This window comes from Dermacentor silvarum, chromosome 6 (genome assembly GCF_013339745.2).
Source record: "Dermacentor silvarum isolate Dsil-2018 chromosome 6, BIME_Dsil_1.4, whole genome shotgun sequence".
Taxonomy (NCBI): domain Eukaryota; kingdom Metazoa; phylum Arthropoda; class Arachnida; order Ixodida; family Ixodidae; genus Dermacentor; species Dermacentor silvarum.
Genome location: NC_051159.1, coordinates 65,221,954 through 65,244,316, shown reverse-complemented (window position 1 = coordinate 65,244,316; position 22,363 = coordinate 65,221,954). Strand labels below are relative to the sequence as shown.

General features: G+C 47.8%; 1 protein-coding gene across 1 annotated transcript in view; it reads left to right on the top strand.

Annotated features, from left to right (window-relative positions):
* The window catches only part of LOC119455536 (lipid droplet-associated hydrolase), a 99,685-nt gene extending 78,001 nt beyond the window's left edge, over window positions 1-21,684 (top strand). Inside the window, exons 3-4 of the mRNA XM_037716939.2 lie at window positions 9,510-9,664; window positions 16,712-21,684. Of these exons, the coding sequence (XP_037572867.1) occupies window positions 9,510-9,664; window positions 16,712-17,233 (677 nt within the window). The 3' untranslated portion in view covers window positions 17,234-21,684. The remainder of the gene's footprint in view (window positions 1-9,509; window positions 9,665-16,711) is intronic.
* Window positions 21,685-22,363: the final 679 nt, after the last annotated feature.

The following is a 22,363-nucleotide window of genomic DNA, read 5'->3' as shown; positions in this document are numbered from 1 at the left end:
TATCTATCTATCTATCTATCTATCTATCTATCTATCTATCTATCTATCTATCTATCTATCTATCTATCTATCTATCTATCTATCTATCTGGCCTCTTAGGCCGGCGCAGTGGCCCAGGTTGTCTACCAGCTTGAGCCACTAGGATTACGCGCATGGTCGCGATGCCGTCGTGATCGTCCCATCGTCGTCATTGCAGCTTCGTGATCTCATTCTCATCATGCTTTCGTCGTTGCGCTTTCTACGCCTACAAAGTGGCCAAAGTTGTCTAAAAATTCGGGGTAGCTTGCACTAGTGGCGCGAGGCTAAAGACACAGAGGAGCTGATCGGTTCCTAGCTGGTCGTGGCTATACGAAGTGATGCTAAGTTATACGAAGTAATGCCAAGTGATGCTAAGTTACAAGAAGTGTATAAGCATTTCCTCGTGGTCCGCGGCATCGGGGAACGTCTCGCGAAGCACTTGCAGTCCGAGCACACGCAGGGGAAGTGGGGCGCAGCAGACGACATGCCGGGATGACGTCATGGCGCATGCGCAGTAACGCGCAGCTGGCGGGAGCTCGGCGTTGCCGTGTCTGTGTCGGGCGAAGCGAGCGCACACCTGCGCCGGTAGTTACTAGGCAACGCGAGGTGACGTCTTCGCTACTGCTTCGGCGCATGCGCGGCTAGGCGAGGTTGGGCCAGGTAGTGCGCAGCTGTGGCTCGGTTGTTGCTAGGCAACGGCGCGGAGTATTCTGCGGACTTTGGACGTTTCTCCTCCAGCTTTAACAGCTCCTCTGTTAATAACTTGTGCCATCAGTGTTGCATATTTGGTTTTGGTTCGGTCTGCCGCTGATGGTACTAGTGTCGCCCTGTGTATGCAGGGTGTCCCAGCTATCACGCAGCACGATCTAAAAAAAAAGAGGAATGGCGTTACGCGAAGCAAACCTAGTGCGTATTGTTTCCAGTGCAGTGGAGTAGCCGCCAGTAATCTTTCGTAGATCAGATTTAATTAGCTAATTGTAATTAATTATCTAACTCGAGAAGTACTGTCCTATCAGATTGTCAATGAGTAAATTGTAGAGAAACATGAAAAATTCCCGATACAGCTTTCTGTTGCTCAGTACGTGCTACAAAAAAGTGTTTTTCCGAGCGTGAAAGAAGCCCGCGAATACACGCAAAGTGCCTCGAGCGACCTCTTCATTCATCGGCGACACACATCGCCACTACAATCAGGTATGTGATCGTGGTCATGATGCCATCGGGGTCGCTGCATCGTCGTCAATCCCGCTTTGTCATCCCACTCGCGTCACGCCTTCGTAGTCATTGTGTTGTCGTCATACAGTCGTCGTTATGCATTCGTTGTCATGCCGTTTTTGAGATGCCGTCGTGGTCATTCCATCGTCTTCATTCTTACTTCGTCATCCGACTCTTCTCATGCCGTCGTTGTCATACCACCTTTGTCGTTCCGTCACTCCTTCTTCGTTATCCCGTCGCCATCACTGCGTCGTCATCATAGAGTCGTCGTGATGTCGCCATGCTTATGGGCGACCTTGGCAGGCGAGTACTATAGCCAAGAGGGATGATACCGATGTATATGCCGCATGTATGCGAAGCAACGGAAGTCTCAGAATGACCACTACAGATGGTAAGTAGTCGTGACTTCATAAATAGGATATGTCGCGACATAGCTCGAATGCTAATTGCATTATATAGCGTTGACAGTGATCGTAAATAGTTCCGCCGTAATTTGTTGACTAAGGAAGGATCGCGTCGGATTCGAAAGGAACCAGACATTCGCACTAGAAAGTTTCGGGACCTAGCCTTGCGCGAAAATGGCCCAAATATGAGAAATTTCTTTGAAGATTGTGACGTTACACTAACGTGTCAGCGGTGGTGCTTGGGCACGAAATTCAAATAAGGCCCAAAGTGTGGTTTTCATTTCTTCCAGTGCTAATTATATTTGTACCGCCAACTTAAGGAAAATAGTGTTTTGAAATTGTTTGAAATTGTTGAAATGATTTTGTCTTAGAAATAGCGTTTTGAAATAATTTACCAGGCTGAGGTGGTTGAGTTCTACTATTTAGTTGTCGCTTTAAAAGCAGTGCGACTAATGTTTGTTGCTTTTTTTAATAAAGTAATATCAAACGACTGATGGTCACAGAGCTTTCACTCAGATGCACAAATGTTTTGTAAAAGTTCTGTGCAAATTGCAAAACTGGGGGAAAAGGGTAAGGTACCAAACTGGCAAACTCATTACTCCGACAAGGCATTTCACGTTACATCGCAACAATAGTAACACGTATTATAATTCTGAAAACTACATGCGTTAGACCAATCAGAGCAGACAGACTCAACCTATTGCATGCAGCTTTGCAGTTCACCATGAATTATCGCAAGGTTATCGCAGCCTTTTGCAAACTTGCGTAATCAAGGCGAGAAGTATATGTCCACATCGAGTCGCTCATTTTGTCTGCTTTAGCGTTTCGGGTCAGTAATACTTTAGAGAGCTGAAATATCTTCGTCAACATGCATTTGCGTTTCATAAAACATTCACTTAGTGGGAAATCCGGATCACATTTAGGAAGCGAAACCTGCTCTATTTTTGTGACAGTTTACCGTGGAGTTGTGACCCATGACCTCGTATATTTACTACAGCATAAGTTCATACGCGAACGTTCTCGAAATTTCTTCATTGCGTTGTTCAGTTTTCAAGTTTCACCTGGATTTGTAACAGTGCCTTAAATCTAACTTCGAAACGTAAGCTCGGAACTACTCCGTGATTTGAAACGGTTACAGAGCGATGACGCGTCCCACATCCATGCAATTATGCATAACAGGTGTTCTCCTCGGTTATTACCTGCTCGCGCTTCACTGTATACGGACGGTACATTTCGACGGATGGTTAAGTAGCTGCGAGTGTATACCACCCGCCCTGTCTATATGAGCCATCGTGTCGTCACAGTTTCCGTTATTATGCTTTCTAATTGCTACACCAGCGAGGTGTGTTGCATAAGTGCGTGAAATGCGTCCGCATAGGCTCGTTCGCGCGGCTTCACGTTATGGCGATGAGCAAGCGCCGCCGTCTCCATGATGTCACGCTCTGCAGCGTGTCTACACCGACGCCGCTGTCGTTGCGTGGCCCGTCGATTACGAAACCAGAACCGTCGGTGACGGGCGATTGATTCCGCTCGTAGCTCTGGCCGTGTTCTGGCCTCGGCCACGCGCGGCAAGCGTTAATTCATCCTCTGGCGGCCTTGGCTGTGGGCAGCTCCAGCGTGCACGACAATCTAAGCCTATTCTGCTGTAGCGACGCGGAGAATGATGGAGCGGCACTTGCCGGCTGGCTCGGTGCGGCTTGATCCGGTTCGATCTTCGACAGGACGGCAGCGCATCACTGTGGAACCGCCACAAGTGATGGCCACTAAGCTGCCTGCAGGATCGGCGAAGACTGTAACGCTTATCTGAGCCTGAAGTGTTTTCTGCACGACGTTATACAAACAGCAGCGCCGGTGCGATTTGACGGGAACACCCTCGGCGTTCGCTGATATTATGAGTGCCTCACAACCCAACTGCGAAAGAGAGAGAGAGGAATAAATTACGTCAGAAATCATCTCACGATGACATTCAATGGTAATGCGATTAGCATTCGGACTGTGTAGCTACATATTGTCACGGTAATAACAGCACAAGCAACAACCAGTCACACAGCAGAACAGCTCCGATCGAGCAGAACATCTTCCTCGTCGTCTTCGTCTCTCCCGCCCGAATCCTTCGCGGCGCGCAAAATAAAGCGCAAGCAAACTACAACTGCACAACACACGGAAATGTTCCTGAATTGACGTGTCATTATTCCCCCCCCCCCCCCCCCCCCCCCCCCCTGGAAAAGCATCGTCTCGATGCCTTCGAAGTAGGGAAGGTAGGTGGTCAGCGTGCGTAATATGGCTTCATCCTAGCCACGTGGACGATGTCCGGTTGTGGTGTACGGCGGGAGCTTCGCGTGGTGCTCTCTGGAACAACTGTGTAGTTGACGTCGTTGAGGCGTTGAAGAACCCGGTAAGGCCCGAAATAACGCCGGAGAAGTTTCTCCGACCTTCCGCGCTGGCGGACGGGACTCCAGATCCATACTTTGTCTCCGGGGTGGTAGGTAACTTCTCTGTGTCGGAGGTTGTACCTGTGAGCATCGTAGTGTTGCTGAGAGCGAATGCGCAGGCGAGCTAGCTGACGAGCTTCCTCGGCACACTGAGCATATTAAGCAGCATTCACTGTGGTAGATGCGAAGGCGTCGGGCAGGAGCATTACGTCTAACATTGTGGTAACCTCGCGGCCGTGAAGCAAGCGGAAAGGAGTAAATCCTGTGGTTTCTTGAACGGCGGTATTATAGGCGAAGGTTACGAAAGGAAGGACGCTGTCCCAGGTCTTGTGATCCACGTCGACATTACATTGAAAGCATGTCAGCGATGGTCTTGTTGAGCCGTTCGGTTAGGCCGTTCGTTTGTGGATGATAAGCTGTTGCCCGACGATGAACAGTGCCGCTGAGGGTCATCACTTCATCCAGGAGTTGGGCTGTGAAAGCGGTCCCTCTGTCGGTAATAACCACTGCTGGTGCGCCGTGGCGGAGGACGATATCATGCATGAAGAAATTGGCGACGTCGTTAGCAGTAGCTCGTTGAAGTGGTCTTGTTTCACAGTAACGAGTGAGATAATCTGTCGCAACTATTATCCATCGGTTGCCAGCCGAAGATTTAGGAAATGGTCCAAGCAAGTCCATTCCGACTTGTTGAAAGGGTGCCCGAGGTGGTTCGACAGGTTGTAACAAGCCAGCTGGTTTTATAGGCGGCGTCTTGCGCCGCTGGCAGTCTCGGCAAGTTTTCACGTATTGCTTAACGGTACGGGACAGTTTAGGCCAGTAGTACTTGTGGAGGATACGCCCGAGAGTACGCGTGAACCCCAAATGGCCAGAGGACGGTTCGTCGTGACAAGCATGCAGGATCTCTTCTCGCATCGCAGATGGTACCACCAGAAGATCGGCTTGAGAGCTGGAGTCAAAGCTTTGCTTGTACAAGACGTTGTTGCGGAGAAAGAACGACGAAATTATGCGTCGGAATGGACGTGGTGACTGTGTAAGTTGGCCCTCAAGGTAGTCAATGAGCGGGCAAAGCTCCAGGTCATCACGCTGTTGCTGAGCCAAGTCAGACGCTGTGACGGCGCAGAGGAAACTGTCGTCTTCAGCTAGCTCAGGCGAAGTCGTTTCTACAGGAGCGCGGGACAGACAGTCAGCATCTGTGTGCTTGCGTCCCGACTTATAGACAACCGTAACGTTGAACTCCTGAAGGCGAAGACTCCATCGAGCAAGGCGGCCGGAGGGGTCTTTGAGACCGGCAAGCCAACACAACGAATGGTGGTCACTGACTACTTTGAAAGGTCTTCCGTACAAATATGGTCGGAACTTGGATATCGCCCACACAACAGCTAGACATTCTTTTTCTGTAGTCGAGTAGTTCGATTCGGCCGATGACAAGGCACGACTAGCGTAGGCGATCACTCTTTCTATACCTTCTTGCCGCTGCACAAGGACGGCGCCGAGACCGACATTGCTCGCGTCTGTGTGTACTTCAGTGTCGGAGTCTTCGTCGAAGTGACCTAGGATTGGAGGAGCTTGAAGTCGTTGTTGTAGGTCACAAAAAGCGCGATGTTGCTCGGGGTTCCAAACGAAAGCGACATTGCCTCTTGTGAGGTAATGCAAGGGCTCAGCTATTTTCGAAAAATTTGGTACGAAGCGACGGTAATACGCGCAAAGTCCCAAAAAACGGCGAACCTCGCGTTTGTTCGTAGGCGTTGGGAAGGCTGCAACAACTCGCGTTTTTTCGGGATCCGGGCGAATTCCATCGCAGCTTATGACATGACGAAGGAATTTCAGCTCCTCGTAACCAAAGTGGCATTTTTCGGGCTTGAGTGACAGGCCTGCAGTTCGGAGCGCATCAAGCACTGCACGAAGACGCTGAAGATGCTGCTCGAAAGTCTCCAAAAAAACGACGACGTCGTCCAAATAAAGAAGACACGTTTGCCACTTAAGACCGGATAAAACAGTGTCCATCATTCTTTGAAAAGTCGCAGGAGCAGAGCACAGACCAAAAGGAAGAACCTTGAATTCAAAGAGTCCGTCAGGAGTAATAAATGCGGTCTTTTCCCGGTCACGGTCATCGACCTCTATTTGCCAATAACCACTATACGCAGATCCATGGATGAAAAATATCTGGAGTGTCGAAGTCGGTCCAGCGAGTCGTCGATGCGAGGTAGCGGATAGACGTCTTTCTTTGTAACGTTGTTGAGTTTGCGATAATCAACGCAGAAACGCAGTGTGCCGTCTTTCTTTTTAACTAGCACCACTGGTGACGCCCATGGACTTGTAGATGGCTGAATGATGTCGTCAGCAAGCACTTGCTTGACTTGTTCACGAATGGCGTCTTGTTCTCTTCGAGACACACGGTAGGCATGCTGTCGGATGGGTCTTTCGGCGGGTTCGGTTATAATTCTGTGCTTCGCAACGGGTGTCTGCTTGATTTTTGACGTCGTGGCAAAACAGTCGCTAAAGGAAAGCAAAAGAGAGCGAAGACTATCTTGTTGTTGAGCCAATAGTTTAGAATTCACATCGAGTTGAATTGTAAACTGCTTCTCATCAGTGTTGGACGGAGGAGAGTTCTGCGAGTGATAGGCTGGTTGTCGCGTCGCCGATTTCTTCGAAGTAAGCGACAACAGCGTGCCTCGTGAAGTGCTGGTATTCGCGACTGAAGTTCGTGATTAGGATTTCAGCAGGCTGTTTGGTCAGTTCAAGGAGGCCGCGGGCGACGCATACTTGACGAGAGAAGAGGATGGACACATTGGTTTCAACAACTCCAAGGGTATTTCGGTCCTTGTCGCTCACTACGGTAACCAGTACACTGGAACGAGGTGGTATGGTCACGGAATCATCAGAGACACGCAAAGCTATCTTGTGCAATTTGCATTCGTGCGAGATTGCGTTACGAGAGAATGTTACCAACAGCTCTCGAAGATTTATAATGGCCCCATATTCTCTAAGAAAGTCCATTCCTAAGATGAGCTGCCTGGAGCATTCCCGCAGTATGACGAAGGATCCGATCAAGGCAGAGCCGCAGATATGCACTCGGGCAGTGCACCTTCCAACCGGCGTCACGAGATGACCACCCGCAGTACGGAGTTGGGGACCATTCCATGGTGTGGTCACCTTTCGGAGAGTAGCCACCAATTCACCACTCATAACGGAGTAGTCGGCGCCGGTATCAACGAGGGCGGTTACCTGGTAATTGTCGACGGTTACTGTAATATCGGCGGAAAGTACTGCGTCGTTATCAGAACATGGCGTGGCGGATAAATCGTCGTCGTGAACTTTTCGTGTCGGAGGGTGTTTGTCAGGACTATCAGCAGCGGCCCCACCCCCGGAGGTCGCTGTAATCAGTTTTCCTGGCGTGGGCGTGGACTTGGGGACCTGTTGCGAACATCAGAAAACGTAGAGTAACGGCTAGGCGAGATGATGCGCCGAGGAGATGGTGAACGTGTTTGGCGTCTTTGTGCGGGAGAACATGGCTGTTGAGAGGCCAGGAACTGCTCAATCTCGCGTGGGCGCTCACCATTACTTGGTCGACGCGCGTTAGGGTGAAATCCCTGAAGGCCCATCCTCCGATAAGGGCACTGACGATACAGATGGTCCGCTTCGCCGCAGTGGTAGCAAAGTGGCCGATTATCCGAGGTGCGCCACACGTTTGATTTCCGTGTGATATCTCGCGGGCCTACGTACTCATACGAGTTTACATTTGTAGCGGGAAATTGACGTGGCGGCAGAGCTGAAACAGGGGAAGGCAAACGTCGTACCGCAGATGGTTGAGGGCCCCGTAAGGCTTCGGCATATGTCAGGACTGGAGCTTCCGCTCGCGTTGGTGCCAATGGTTGGGTTACGGTCCTGATTTCGTCACGAATGATGTCACCAAGCGCAGTAACAGTCGGCTGACAAGAAGTTTTGCGAACTTCCTCAAGCTCTTCGCGCACAACGCTTCGCACAAGCTCTCGGAGTGCTGCTAAATCATGTCCGCAGGTGAAACATGACACTGGCGGCGACGGTGCTTTGGCGATCGTACTGTTGGGATCGTTGCTGCAGCGCTCGCTCCATTGTCGTCGCTTCAGTTATGAACTCGGCGACGGTAGCTGGAGGGTTGCGCATGAGCCCAGCGAAGAGTTGTTCTTTCACCCCTCGCATTAAGAGGCGAACTTTCTTTGTCTCGGCCATACCTGGATCAGCACGTCGGAACAAGCGGGACATGTCCTCGACAAACATGGCCACGCTTTCATTTGGCTTCTGAAACCGACTCTGCAGAGCCTGTTCGGCCTTTTCTTTCCTTTCGGGGCTGCTGTACGTCTCGCGAAGCTGCCGTCGGAAATCTTGCCAGCTAGTGATGGAGCCCTCATGATTCTCGAACCATGTGCGAGCGTAGTCTTCAAGGGCAAAGTAAACGTAGCGCAGTTTCTTAGAGTCGTCCCATTCATTGACTGCAGCGACTCGGTCGAAGTGCTCAAGCCAATCCTCCACGTCCTCGAACACGTCACCATGAAATGACTTCGGAACGTGCGCTGGATAGACGACACTCGGGGTAGAAGTGGATTGGACTGTGTCGCTCTCTTGCGTCTGACTCGTACTTGCCCCTGTGGTTGACATTCTTACTGGGCTCAATGGGCCGTATTCAGGAGGTAGTCCTTGCAAGCGGCGGCTGTGGCGAAGTGCCCGGTTTTCCTCCGGAATCGCGGGAATGGTGGTAGGGACTTGAAGCGTCGGGGGGTCAAATTAGGGCATAGGATGATACCCAGCACCTCCACCAATTTGTCACGGTAATAACAGCACAAGCAACAACCGGTCACACAGCAGAACAGCTCCGATCGAGCAGAACGTCTTTTTCGTCGTCTTCGTCTCTCCCGCCCGAATCCTTCGCGGCGCGCAAAATAAAGCGCAAGCAAACTACAACTGCACAACACACGGAAATGTTCCTGAATTGACGTGTCAATATCATATTTCTGGCCACCATTATTTACCATCTGTAGTGCTCATTCTTAGACTTTCGTTGCTTTAATCTGAAATTTTAAAGCAATTTGACCGAAGTGTTTCGGCGGTGCGCTTCCGTATTTTATGAACTTCTCATGTTGACGATGTCGCGGTCAACTTTCTCGCTCTGTCTAAAAGAAGAGTACCAGCATTTTGCCTGTGTTATGATTCTCCTAAAGCATTGTGAAATCCAGAGTGAACGTTGCAAGTCCAATGTTTGACCCTTGAAAGACGGCTTACATATGCTGACGAAGTCTGGTGGAAAAAGGCTTACTGCATGCATATTCTACAATTCGCTACACTTGAGTATGTGTACCTAGAGGACACTGTGATGGTATGGGCCTTCTTTCGCAAGACACGGTTGTCTTGCAGTCTTGATGTTGAAAATATGTCAGTTGAATGGAAACTTATGTTGTTGTGCCCGCAGACCACCCGACTCTGTACTCGTGCGAAGGCCAGATCGGTCACAAGATGTCCTTCATCAAGCAGTACATTCCGAGCGGGACGCCGCTCATCCTTGTCGGACACTCCATCGGCTGCCACATGGTCCTTGAGATGCTCAAGAGGGCCCCGGACCTCAACGTGAGTTGCCTATCAATTTTGCCAACTGCTAAGATACGCACCTGCTGCAAAATCTGTGAACGTCATTAATGCAGTAAATGTCATAATTGTGCTCACCAATGGATGGACACAATTACCGCCAGTAGTGCATGAATACAGCAATGAAAGTTCTGCACACTTTACACATTGGCAAAAGTGAATATCTCACGTAAACTTAACTAGGAGGGCGATGCTCGCCTTTAAAAATAAAGAAATGAATATTTGATCACTGAACCAAAGTATACTACCGTAGAAGCTGCCAGCTCCGCTGAATTCTCTGCCATCGCTCTTGACGGAGACATGCAGGGTTGTCACACTCGTCAGTGAAGCATAAAGTGAATTTTAGCCATGTGAAACTAATTTCTGTAGGATGCGTGAACGAGGTCATGAAATGTTTATAAAATCGATTTGACGCGTCCAGCGCCGATGAACGAGCGAGAGGATGCTGCCCGAACAACGCCAATACAAGGCAATCGCAAGTTCTTGTCGACAATGGTTTAAAGCAGCCGATATCTTTGCAATGGAATGGTGTGACCATCCGACAACGCGTGGAGTATCTCGCCGTGTTTTGCCGTAGTGATCACAGATGGCGCCACCGTTCTGTTGCAGTGACATGGCGAGCTTCCTGTCTGTGGCAATAGGATAGGTCATAGGTGACCATACGATATCTCTCGATAAGGAGAACCAGTCTCAAGAAAACCACCGAGAAAAACGCCTAAACTTTGCTGTCGAGGTGAGATAAAGCGTAAGGAAAGTCTACAACAGTGCTCACTTCCCTTGAAGAGAACAAGCAATTGGCAACTACGGCATCGATTCTAGGAACACACGAGTGGAAATGTTGGTAGAATTCGCTAAAAGGAATAGGCTCCGAGGAAGGAATACCTTCTTCAGGAAGCGCAGTAACAGGAAGTGGAACTGAAAAAGCCTTATTGGAGAAACAAGAAATGAGATAGAGTTCATATTCACTGCCGATCCCAGCATAGTGCAGGATGTAGAAGTGTTAGGTAGGGTAAAGTGCAGTGACCATAGGTTAGTGAGGTCTAGGATTTCTCTCAATTTGAAGAAAGAAAGAGTGAAATTAGTCAAGAGGAATCAGGCCAACCTAGACGCAGTAAGGGTAAAAGCGGACCAATTTAGGCTGGTGCTCGCAAACGAATATGCAGCTTTAGAAGAGTGAAATGAAGACAACTTAGAGGTAATGAATGAAACCGTAAGCTATAGGCTGAACGCAGAAGCAAGAATTGAAGTGGGAGAAAATGCACCAAGGCAACCCAGTAGGTAAGTTCTCCCAAGTAACAAATGACCTAACAAAGAAACGACAAAACATGAAAGTGGCAAACTCGAGAGATCAAATACAATTCGCTGAACTCTCAAACCTGTTCAACAAGAAGAAAGTAAGGGATATTCGAAATTATAACGTGGAAAAGATTGAGGAAGCAGTAAAAAATTACCGCAGCATGAAATCAGTGAGAAGAAAGCTTTGCATAGGGCAAGGCAAGAGGTATGCACAGAAAGTTAAGGAGGGTAATTGATTGAATAACTTTTATGCCATCAGCAATTGCGATGATATAATAAAATCTGCAGAAAATTTTACACTGACCTGTGCAGTACCCAGAGCAGCCACGCTACTTTCATTCTAAGTAGTGATGAACAGGGTACAGAGGGCCGGTCTATAAATAGCGTTTAGAGTTAGAAGGGCCTTGCAACACATGACCCCGGGAAAAACGGCAAGAGAAGATGGAATAACAGTCGGTTTAATCAAAGATGGAGGAGATATCATGCTTGAAAAGCTTGCGGCCCTTTATACGCTCACTACTTCAAGTGCACCAGATAGTTATATATTATACAAATACATAAAAAGGAGACGTTAAAGAATTGAAGAATTATTGGCCAATTAGCTTGCTTTCAGTATTGTACAAGATATTCTCCAGTAGAATAAGGGCAACACTTCACTTCAATCAACCAAAAGAACAGGCTGTCTTCAGGTAGGGACATTCTACAATAGATCACATCCATGTTATCAATCAGGTAATTCAGAAATCCGCGGAGTACAATAACCATCTCTTTATGGTTTTCATAGACTATAAAAAAGCATTTGATTCAGTTGACATAGCAGCAGTAATATAGGAATTACATAATCAAGAAATACAGGAGGCATACGTGAATATCTTGGGAAACATCTACAAAGATTCCCTCAGCTGCCTCGGTTCTCCACAAGAAAAGTAGAAAGCTATCTATCAAGAAAGGGGTCAGGCAAGGAGACACAATCTCTTCAGTGCTATTCACTGCATGCTTAGAAGTATTCAAGCTACTAGACTGGAAGGCTTAGGAGTGAGGATCAACGGCGAATATTTGAGCAACCTTCAGTTTGCAGATGACATTGTCCGGTTCAGTTAAAGAACCCCAGGTGGTCCAAATTTTCCGGAGTCCCCCACTACGGCGTGCCTCATAATCAGATCGTGGTTTTGGCACGTAAAACCCCATAATTTTGTTCAACAACACTGGCGACGAATAACTACAAATGACAGAGGGCCTTAACCGAGAAAGTGTAAGACTGGGTTTGACGATTAGTATGCAGAAGACAAAGATAATATTCAATAGCCTGGCAAGGCAATAAGAATTCAGGATTGCCAGTCAGCCTATAGAGTCTTGGACATAAGTACGTTTATCTGGATCATTTACTCATAGGGGACCCTGTTCATGAGAAGGAAATTTATAAAAGAACAAGAACGGGTTGGAGTGCATACGGCAGGCATTACCAAATCCTTACTGGCAGCTTACCATTGTCGTTGAAAGGAAAAGTGTGCAATCATTGCATTCGACCAGTGCTAATATATGGGGCAGAAACTTGGTGGTTAACAAAGAAGCTCGAGAACAAGTTAAGGACCGCACAAAGAGCGATGGAACAAAAAATGTTAGGTCTAACGTTAAGAGACAAAGAGAGCGGTGTTGATCAGAACGCAAACCGGGATAGCCGATATTCTAATTGACATTAAGAGAAAGAAATGGAGCTGGGCAGGCCATGTAATGCGTAGGGTAGATAAGCGGTGGACCATTAGAGTTACTTGATTTGACTACTTGTCTACATATCTTCACTACTTACTCACAAAGGGTTTGCAACGGTAATTAGTTTTTAGCACCTGCATTTAATATTATCATTTAGGAAAGGGCAAACTTCGGGGAGAAATGTGATTTTGTCCGATTTTCAGCAATTTGGTTCGGGGTACAAAGGTTGGGTATTATCGAGTTTTACCATAAACCGAAGGACCCCAAGTATAATCTGTCATGGAAGTCATTTCCAAATTATACGGTAGTCTGATGACTATGGCTCTGTTTTCAATAGAAATAATAGGGCGTCTGGCAACGCTCTCTCCACGAGCTGTACTCTATACCCGTGCCTTTGTGTTGATGGCGGAGCTATTTCTTCAACTAGACATTCCCCTTTCTGAGCGTTCCCACCCACCCGTGTACGAAAACCCTCTGCCGGGCCTATATATAGCGCTGTACCAGAAGTGCCGCGGGCCCCATTTATTTATTCTTTGCACATGCTCTTTTCGCCCGCACCGTCGTCTTTCAGAGACGACAGAGAAGACGAAGCACCCTCGAGGTGCTCCCGCGTTAGCGCGACTACGACCTCCGTACCGCAAGGCCGACCCCCCTCTAACCGTGGGTATGTGTCATTGCTCATGAGGACATCATCAAGCTTGTTTCATTTTCTGTCGGCCATTGTCAGAATCCTGGTTGAGTAGTTGTTGACCCTGAACGTAACATTCGTGATCTGGGACGGCTATCTATTACATAGATGGGCTAATTAGTTGAGCGTTCGCGTCGACTCCAATCAACCAAGACCAACCAGGCACTGCGGTCACATCACCGTGGTCGTGTACGCGTACATATATTCGCCGGTATAATGCATGCGTCCGAATATGGTGTATCGTCGTAAGAAAGGCGTATCTTTTCACTCGTGAGACCAACACTTTCAGACGTGCGCCGAGCTGATGAACTATATAACGATATAGTTCACTGCAGTGACGTCATATAGTTCAGTAAGCACTAAGTAAGCACTACGCGGCTGCTGTCTATGTCAATTTGCTAGACTATAGTCTTATGAGTTGTAAAGGTTGTGAAAGTAGTGCGCGTGTGTACAACATTCAGCGCACATACACTGCGAATATGCTATCTCCCTTGCGTACGCACAAAACACATTCAAGCTATAGACCTTTTCACAAACCGACGTTTGAGCAGCGCCATTGGCCGACACGGGCGACGTCTAGCGTCAGAACATGTTATGCCGCCATTTTGGACTGTGCGCCTTGCGAGAGCAGGCCGGCCGCACTTCGGTTGTGTGATCTTCGCCACGCATTATTTCGATTGTTTTCTTCCGCGTCGCTTGTCTTGTGCCGCTTGACTTGTTACATGTTTCACGTGTGCGCGTGAGCGCTCAGTGTAGTGTGCCATGGCAACAGCGAGCCCAGCCAGTGGATGTGGTGTTTCGTCGTCGCTAGCGGCGACAGCCGCGTCTACTTCGTCGAGACCTGGCGTGCTAATCAGTGGTATATTTCATTGTTATTGCTGGGCACATGTGACCTTATCGTCGATTGAATCTGATCAACGTTACGTTTCGCGGTTGAGGGTTGCCTCATTTAGCGAAAGCAGGCGCGTACGTAGCTGTCGGGCAATGCTTGGAACCAGGCGCCGGCGCCGCGACGACGCGTGTCAGTGGTTGGTAGATATGCGGTGGTTACTCCATACGCTTCCGACGCAACTGAACAGCTCAATCATGCAAAATTTATTGGATCTGGTGCAGTGCAGGGTGCTTATAACCAAATGTCAAAGCACAAGCGTGGAGATCGAGCAGCGCGGTACCTGCAGCGAACCGACGCGCGACAGTGATCACGGATGCCAGCGCAACTGATACAGCCCGGGTGCTAGATTCTTATTGTTAGTATTTAGTATTTATTTATACATACTGTCAATCCCAATAGGGATTATAACAGGACTTGTTGTAAAGATATATTTGTTTACCTATTTTTTACGTTTGTTTACCTGGAATGGCTTTTCTTTCGAATGTCTGAATTTGAAACAAGCTTTGCTCACGGTGAACCTTAACGTAGATCGTGCGCGAAGTTTGTATTGAAGATATGACGTACGGCAAGAATTGTTCGTGTGCGCTATCTCTGAAGCGAAATAAGCCAATAATATTGCAGCGTTAGAGCCATCTCTGCTCTTTCTCTTGTTTCCCTTACACCGTCTCACTGTGCTATGTTCATAATAAAGTAATGTCGAGTGTTATCAATTGTCGAATAAATACATGTGCATATGACTGTAAACCACTACTGACCGTGAGTGAAAAGCGCTTAGTGGTCAGCGAAGCTGTCACTGCACGCACGTAAGCATTTCACTTGATCGACTGTGCGAATATTTTTTTTTTCGTTACTGCTATTCTTGCTAGCATGATGCTATTGTCCGCGTACCCATGCGAATACCGTTTTTTTTACGTTCTTACTTGCTCGGGCTCATTTAGCGCGTTTCTACGCCACGCACAGTTAGCGCATTACGGTTCCGGCCCGAACTCTAGCACTGGCGCTAGGCCGCGCTGATGAGGTTGACACGTTCGTTTTTGCATTCTCTTGAGGCCCAAGCTCATAGACAACGCTCAAAGATGGGTGAGCTCGATGCAGCACCACACTGTTGAAGTTAATTATCTTTATGGGCAGGGCCGCGCAGGGTGCGAGTGAACGCAGAGACAATGTTTTGGTGGACACAGGGTTTGCATACATCTTCCATGGGACAGGATTTTTCCAGATCGTTGCGAAGTGTATTTACCGACTAGTTCTCTCGCAGAGTGCTCCAATTTGTCTGATACCGGTGTCACACGGCCACTTTTGATAGCGATCGAGACCGATCTGGATCGGAATGTTCGACCGCGATTGGCTCCCTTCCGCAGATTGAGCAAAGAAGCCAATCGCGACCAAGAAATTCGACCTAGATCGGGATTGATCACGATCAAAAGTGCGCTGTGTGACCCCCGTATTAGGCACTGGAATGAAGTCGTGTTTGAAAGAATAACAAATGTAGCCTCTGCCACTACATGCGAGAAAATATTGCATCGAAGAGCTAACAATTCTCGCAACCTATTGGGAAATTTGCCGAAGAGAGTTTACCAAAATGCGTTATTTTACTGATGTGTGCATTGGTTCACATTAGACTGAAATGCCAAGTCCTCAGGTGATGCAGGAAACCGGCGAAGCGTGAACATACCACATCGCGGCAGTGGTCTCGCGGAGAGCTGTGTTGTGGACACACATAGTCCCCAAAATCGTTATTTTCTGCTAGTTGTTTGTGCACCCATAAACTGCACAGTGCTGGCCTGTAGCCTTTTGATGAGTATGTATGCCATTATTTACGATCGTAAGTCATTCGTGACAAAAATAAACTGAAACATCGAAGGAAAGCTACCACTCCGCAATGCAAGCGCTAGGCAAGCTCACAGTCCAGACCGAGCAGGCAACACTGACACATACTCTCTACGCCAGACCGTCGGAAGCGCCCTCCTGAAAACGTCTATACGCTGCAATCAAGTATGTGATAAGTCGCCTACATCTGTCCCCTCGTGCGTAGCTAAACGAAGCGTGCTTTAGAAGAACGATTTCTTGGTCCAGCTGGTGCTATAGCCAAAGAATACAAATGTCGCTAGTAAATACACAGTTAAGAGCCAGAACGACGGCACGGGCGACACGTCCTTTTGGTTCCTTGCAATGTTCCGTCTTTCTTGTAGTAATTACACTCTTAATATCGTTCCAGGTAGGTTCCATTTAGCGAATAAAATATTTTCCCCCGTAAAAATGTTTCACTTACTCAGTTCAACTTCAGAGTGGTATGGCCTTTAGTAAACCCGAAGCTTTCTGCTGTTTTTTTTTTTTTTTTATTCGCTTGCCTGATGTTCGCGCTTTAATTCCCTGAAGTGATGCGCGTACCAACAAGCCCGTATTGCATATGACTCACTGGTCTCATCGTCGGGTTCCACAGGTGCGCAAGGCGTTCCTGCTGTTTCCCGCCATCGAGAGCCTGGACGCGTGTCCGCGCGTCGGGCTCATCAACCCCCTGGTCACCTACCTGCGGCCGCTGACCGTGGCCACGCTGTCCGCCCTGCGGCTCCTGCCACGCGCCGTGCAGAACCTGCTCATCCGCTTCTACATCTTCCTCGCCACCGCGTGCACCACGCCGCACCGGACGTCGCTGAGCGGCGCGCAAAACTACTTCCGGCCCGAGTGCCTCATGGCCTGCTTCGTGTTCACGCGCGACATCATACAGAACGTGCGCGAGCGAGACAACGCAACCATCGGGCGTCACGTGGACAAGCTGGTCGTGTACTACGGCCAGAACGACCACTGGAGCCCCGTCGCGTACTACGACGACATGCGCAGGACATTTCCCGAGGCCGATGTGCGCCTCTGCGACCGGGGCTTCCGGCACGCCTTCGTGCTCGATCGCAGCGTTGACGTCGGCAGCATGGTGCGCGGCTGGATCGAGCCGCTGCTGTTGAGCTAGCGGCGTGTGCCTTCCGAGCCACTTGCTTTGTTTGTTTTATTTTTTTTATGTCGCGCGCGTTGAAAGGTGTGTCATGCTGTCCCGTTTCTTGCACCTCTGGACGGGATCAGTGGCAAAGGTCATTCAACAGCTGGAGTGGTTCTGAATTAAGCCTCAGAAAAGGGCCCTATCTACGATTCGCGGGAAGTTCAGGGAAGGAAGGTCTGCTATCCTCTTGCACGCGAAGAGCTGGGAAGAGGCCGGAGCGTCCCTATCACCGCATAGTCGGACGGAATCATTTAAAAAGAGGTCGTGGGAGACTGCAATCGATGCATTGAAATGATAAGGATTTGGGCATTAGAATACTCGCCGCTAATAATGTTGGACACAAATAAGTATCTCGCTGATTCGAGCCGGAATTGATTGTAGATGACGAGTGGTAAAGGTGGTACTGATTTACTGCGCTGATTTTTGCTGTGAACGAGCCTTCACAATTTATAAGGACACATAGTCATGCCAGAATACTTTAATGCTTTGGCTGTGCCGACCAAGATCAGGGACGTTTGGCGACCAATACCGCGGGGCCGCGTTTTCGATCGATCGCTTACGGAGATTCCCTCATCGGTGCGCGTTGATTGGTTGAGCCAGCCTGCAACATTTCCGTTGTTCCCATAGGACGTCGCGCTGGACGTGATGTCATGAAAGAGTGAAAGTATCATTGAAATTGTTCAGTCGAGATGTCACCTGCACACATAGTTGGCTAAGTGGGGTATTTCACAGCTGGCAGCTTCTACAGGGTCGTTTTACACCGCCTATATTGGCGCAAGGACGAAACACTGAGCTTCAGGTAGTAAATACAAACCTGTGTTGTGTTTACAACTACGGGTTTTCTTAGATTTATTTGTGTCTCATCGGTGTGAACCACAGGACGAACAAGGAACGTTGGCCGTTGGTAATATTTTATTGTTTGGCAGATGGAATGTAGATGACAACGCTTCGACGATGCCATATCAAGGTGTTGCTTATCAGCCATGCTCATAGCTCTCGCCATGTCTCTTGCCTGTGTTCTTATACAGGGCAATCAGAAATATATATAATTACAATCAGAATGAAGAACATTGTTCTCTGGTGTAAATGTGGACATGCTTTCGACCTCCAGATGCACAGAAGCTGCTTTCTTAAAAGCACTTTATTCTTTAATCATTCCTATAGTGAGTGCCACCACCATTGTTTGGTCGACAAAAACAAAACAAAAAACAAAGGTGTTGATACAACGGGACAGCATGTCACCCATCTCAAAATGTTAGAGAAGTTATATGTTAACTGGCGCATGCTCGCATACTCATTGTTAGTCGTTTATTTTTATTTTTGTACACAATGCCTTTGCAGGGCGCTAACCACGAGGGAACGAGCGATAGTATTTCGTCATCGGCACGCTTTATACCGCGCTATATATGCATTCTAGTCCCGCTTTGGCGCTTCGTGGGCCGCGCTTCTACTTCGGTATTAGAGAGTTTAAGCCTGTCCGTATAACATATTATTGTTTACGGAATACCGGAGACGTGGTCGTGAGAAGAAGCACTCGTGGCGCCACCTTATGACATTAAATTCAAACAGAGTGTGCAGACCTAGCTATTATTGCAATGACGAGCTCTGTGCTCCTTAGCTGCTGGCAAAAAACGCATCGACATAACCATGAACTGGTCATGCCCTCCAGCATTACTTGATGTCATGAACATCTATGAATGTAAAGTGGCTTTTATTTCGATGAGCGTAAAACAGAAAAAAAAATGCCTCTCACGATTTGTTATTCAAGAAAAGTACAAAATGCTGTTACAACGCTCTTACAGCCTTTGAGGTCAGCGGTATTCAGTAAACCGCGATGTGTTTCTCTACGGACAGGTTAAGATTGTATATTGATCACTATACCTTGTTTAGGTTTAGAACGTCGCGTTGCGCTGAGGTCTTAGAAGCATCATTCCAATATGTGTGAACGTTCGCCTCGCGCCAGTGTATACGGTCAACGGACGTGCCATTTGCTAATAGATTACATGTGCTTGCTGAATTGGTGCCGAAGAAAACATTTTGGGGGTGTCAAACAACACACGACAGTAGCGGTTTCAGCAGGCGGTTTCAGCCGCAGTGTTTCTTGTGGCCTGTTGCGCGTTCAGTGCTTTGCTCTGAACGCGCAAAGGGCACTGTTTTGCGTTCGTGTGCGAGCTGCAAGGGACACAACTTTTCAAAATATTACTTCAGTTCTTGGTCTGGCTGCAGCCATCAAACGGGAAAATAAGGCGGTATAAGCAAATAAGGAACTTTTGCGTCATCAGAACTCATTCAAAAAATGCGACCCCGTCCCCGTGTAACAGGCAACATGTCACAGATCATACGAGCACCTGGACAACAGCACGTTTCTCAGTGGCTGCACTATTGTGAACCAATGACAATTGACCGGGATGATGATCGAAACTCGCGCAAAATGAGATCACAAATAAGGGAGTGTGGGAGTGACCTTATTGAACGAAGCCAATTATATCTGCCACGCTGGCATATCCACCCTTCGTTGAGGTAGGCTAACAATGCTAGCGTGGTTAATTTCAATATCCAAAATGACGGCTCTGCAAAAAGAGAGAAAGCTTTATTTGACCGACTGCAGTCTGAGTCACACTGCTCGTAGTCGTTTCAAGAGTGGATTGTGGCAAATCGTAGGGTCTCCCGAACTTGATCCTTGTGGTGGTTTATCTACATGTAGAGATCCATACAAAAATTACTACAGGGAAACATGGCGCTACAGTGTCTGCGAACGCTGCCGGTTCAGCGCTCCATATGCAGCATGACGGATAGTACATGGATTTGTCTAAGCTTAGTCCTTCTGGCTTCGAACAGCCTTCTGCTTCCTTCATTGTTGGGGGCAGCGGGATGGACGAAGGCGAGGAAAACGAAACGACTAACTCTCTGATAGATAACTTTATATCATTCCGTCGTTTCTTATTCATAAAATATTGCATTGGACTGAAGATACTGAACTGAACCTTGCCATTCGTCATATTTTGTATTTTGGAGCCTCCTCTCTAGGACGGTGTCATAGAGATGTCTGCGCAACAGTTGAGTAGTTCTTATCTGAAACAGGACGATTTCAATTTTAACTTCCTAAAACTATTTGTTATTTTACTTTTCTTCAGATTTTATCAAAATTTCTCGTTAGTGTTTCTTTTTAGGTTTCTTTCTAACTAATTATCCTTCCAATGCATATGATTCCTGGCCAAGCCACCGCAGTGGGTATGGGCCATACATAAAGACAAAACAAACCAAACATGGCCTTGAACGCGTATTCGTTTCTTCGTCTTCGTGTCTTTCGCTGCCCCGAACCATGAATGTTAACCATCTAACCCGATTCTCTGCACTCGTGGTTTCTGGTTTTGAGCTAATATTGTCGTCTCATATTTGCTGTGTCGTAATGATTGATCTCATTTACGTTCTAAATTCTGCCGCCGTATTGTTTTCAGATCATTTTGCCTAAAAATAACCATCTAAGAAATCTAAAACAATCTACCATGGCGACTGTCGCTGCCACAAAGACATCCATATCAAGCGGCACGCATACACGAAAATGTGGAAACTAATTTGTGCAGTTGAAATAGTACAGAACAGAATAATGTATTTCTCAAGGTAAAAGACAACATTGCTCCAAAGAAATGTCGTGCGACTAGCACACAACGCATCGCAACGACAAAAAACGAGAAGTCGCAATTTCTCAACAAGGCCATGCCAAATCATAGACAAATCCATGAGCTATGCACCTTTCCCACGGTGGTTAACCACTGGGTTGGACGAGCTGCAGCGCCATATTTCCCTCTAGCGACTTTTGTAAGAAACTCTGGACGATATGGTTGATCCTTTATTTCATTATTTTTTCTTTTTTTTTGTCTTTTCGTTCAGCTGCAGCTGCGGCAGTAGGGACTCGATGAGGAAATAGCTGCGTTGCTCTTTAACGTACAGTCGCCGTCAAATTTTACAGACCGCGGCATCTGAGAAAACATAGACTTTTCGAGTGGTTTGTGGCCGCATTTCAGGATAGAAACTTGAATGACAGGCTGCGGAAATATTCAACCTTTTCTCGCGTTCCGCGGTCCACAGCCTTTTGACGCCGACTGTGTACCGGGGGAAAAGCCTAACTTTGTTGTTCGCATTTGAGTCTCCGTTACCGTTTCATTAGTCCGTACGGAATGGGATACTAATGCAAGCACAACGGGGCCAAGATGGCTTTAAAGCGGGCCGTGTCCATCACACCGGTGTCCCTGGGGCGGGACCCTTGTGAAAACGCATCCGCGAGGCCTTCGGAAGAAATAAAAACAAGAATTGCTTTTGTGATAAGCCCATCGCACGATGTGTATGTGTATATGCACCTCGTCCCTCTCAGTGGTGGTGAAGTTTTGTACATAGCGAATAAACTTTTTCACGACAGCTTGTTATTTCATTCTACCTGTCCTTTTCTGTGTGTTCGTTTGTATTTGCTTTTTTTTTCTTTTTCTGCCAGCCCATTGTGCGTCCTGGCATTAGTGCTTACGATTGTGGGCAGCTGGCATCACTTGAAATAAACATAATGTGAAGCCAAAAGAAAAGCTTCATGGAGAACGAGGCGCCACATAACAGTTTAAAAACTTCACAATTAAAAGAGTTGGAAAGGAAACACGGGGAATGCGGGAGATGGAAATTCAAGACGATGAGCAACACGAGAACAAGATGAGAGCTGAAGCTCTCACTTTGTGCTCGTGTTGCTCACGATTAAAAGAAGGAATACGAGGTCTGTTAGAAAAGTATCCGACCTTTGAGTGAAGAAAAAAAAAACTGGAATAACTGGAGCGTTGGAAACCTAATCACCCTCAAAGTAGTCTCCTTGGGACTCCACACACTTCTCCCAGCGGTGCTGCCATTGTTGGAAGCATTCCGAGAAGGCCTCTTTCGGAACGGAGTTTAGCTCAGCTGTCGTTGCAGCCATAATGTCCTCTCTTGTACTGAAATCGCGCTCCTTTCAATGGCCTCTTGATTTTGGAAAACGGCCAGAAGTTTCAGGGGGCCATATCAGGAGAGCAAGGAGCCTGTTGAACTACAGGAGTCTGGTTTTTCGCCAAAAAAGTCTGAATCAAGTGC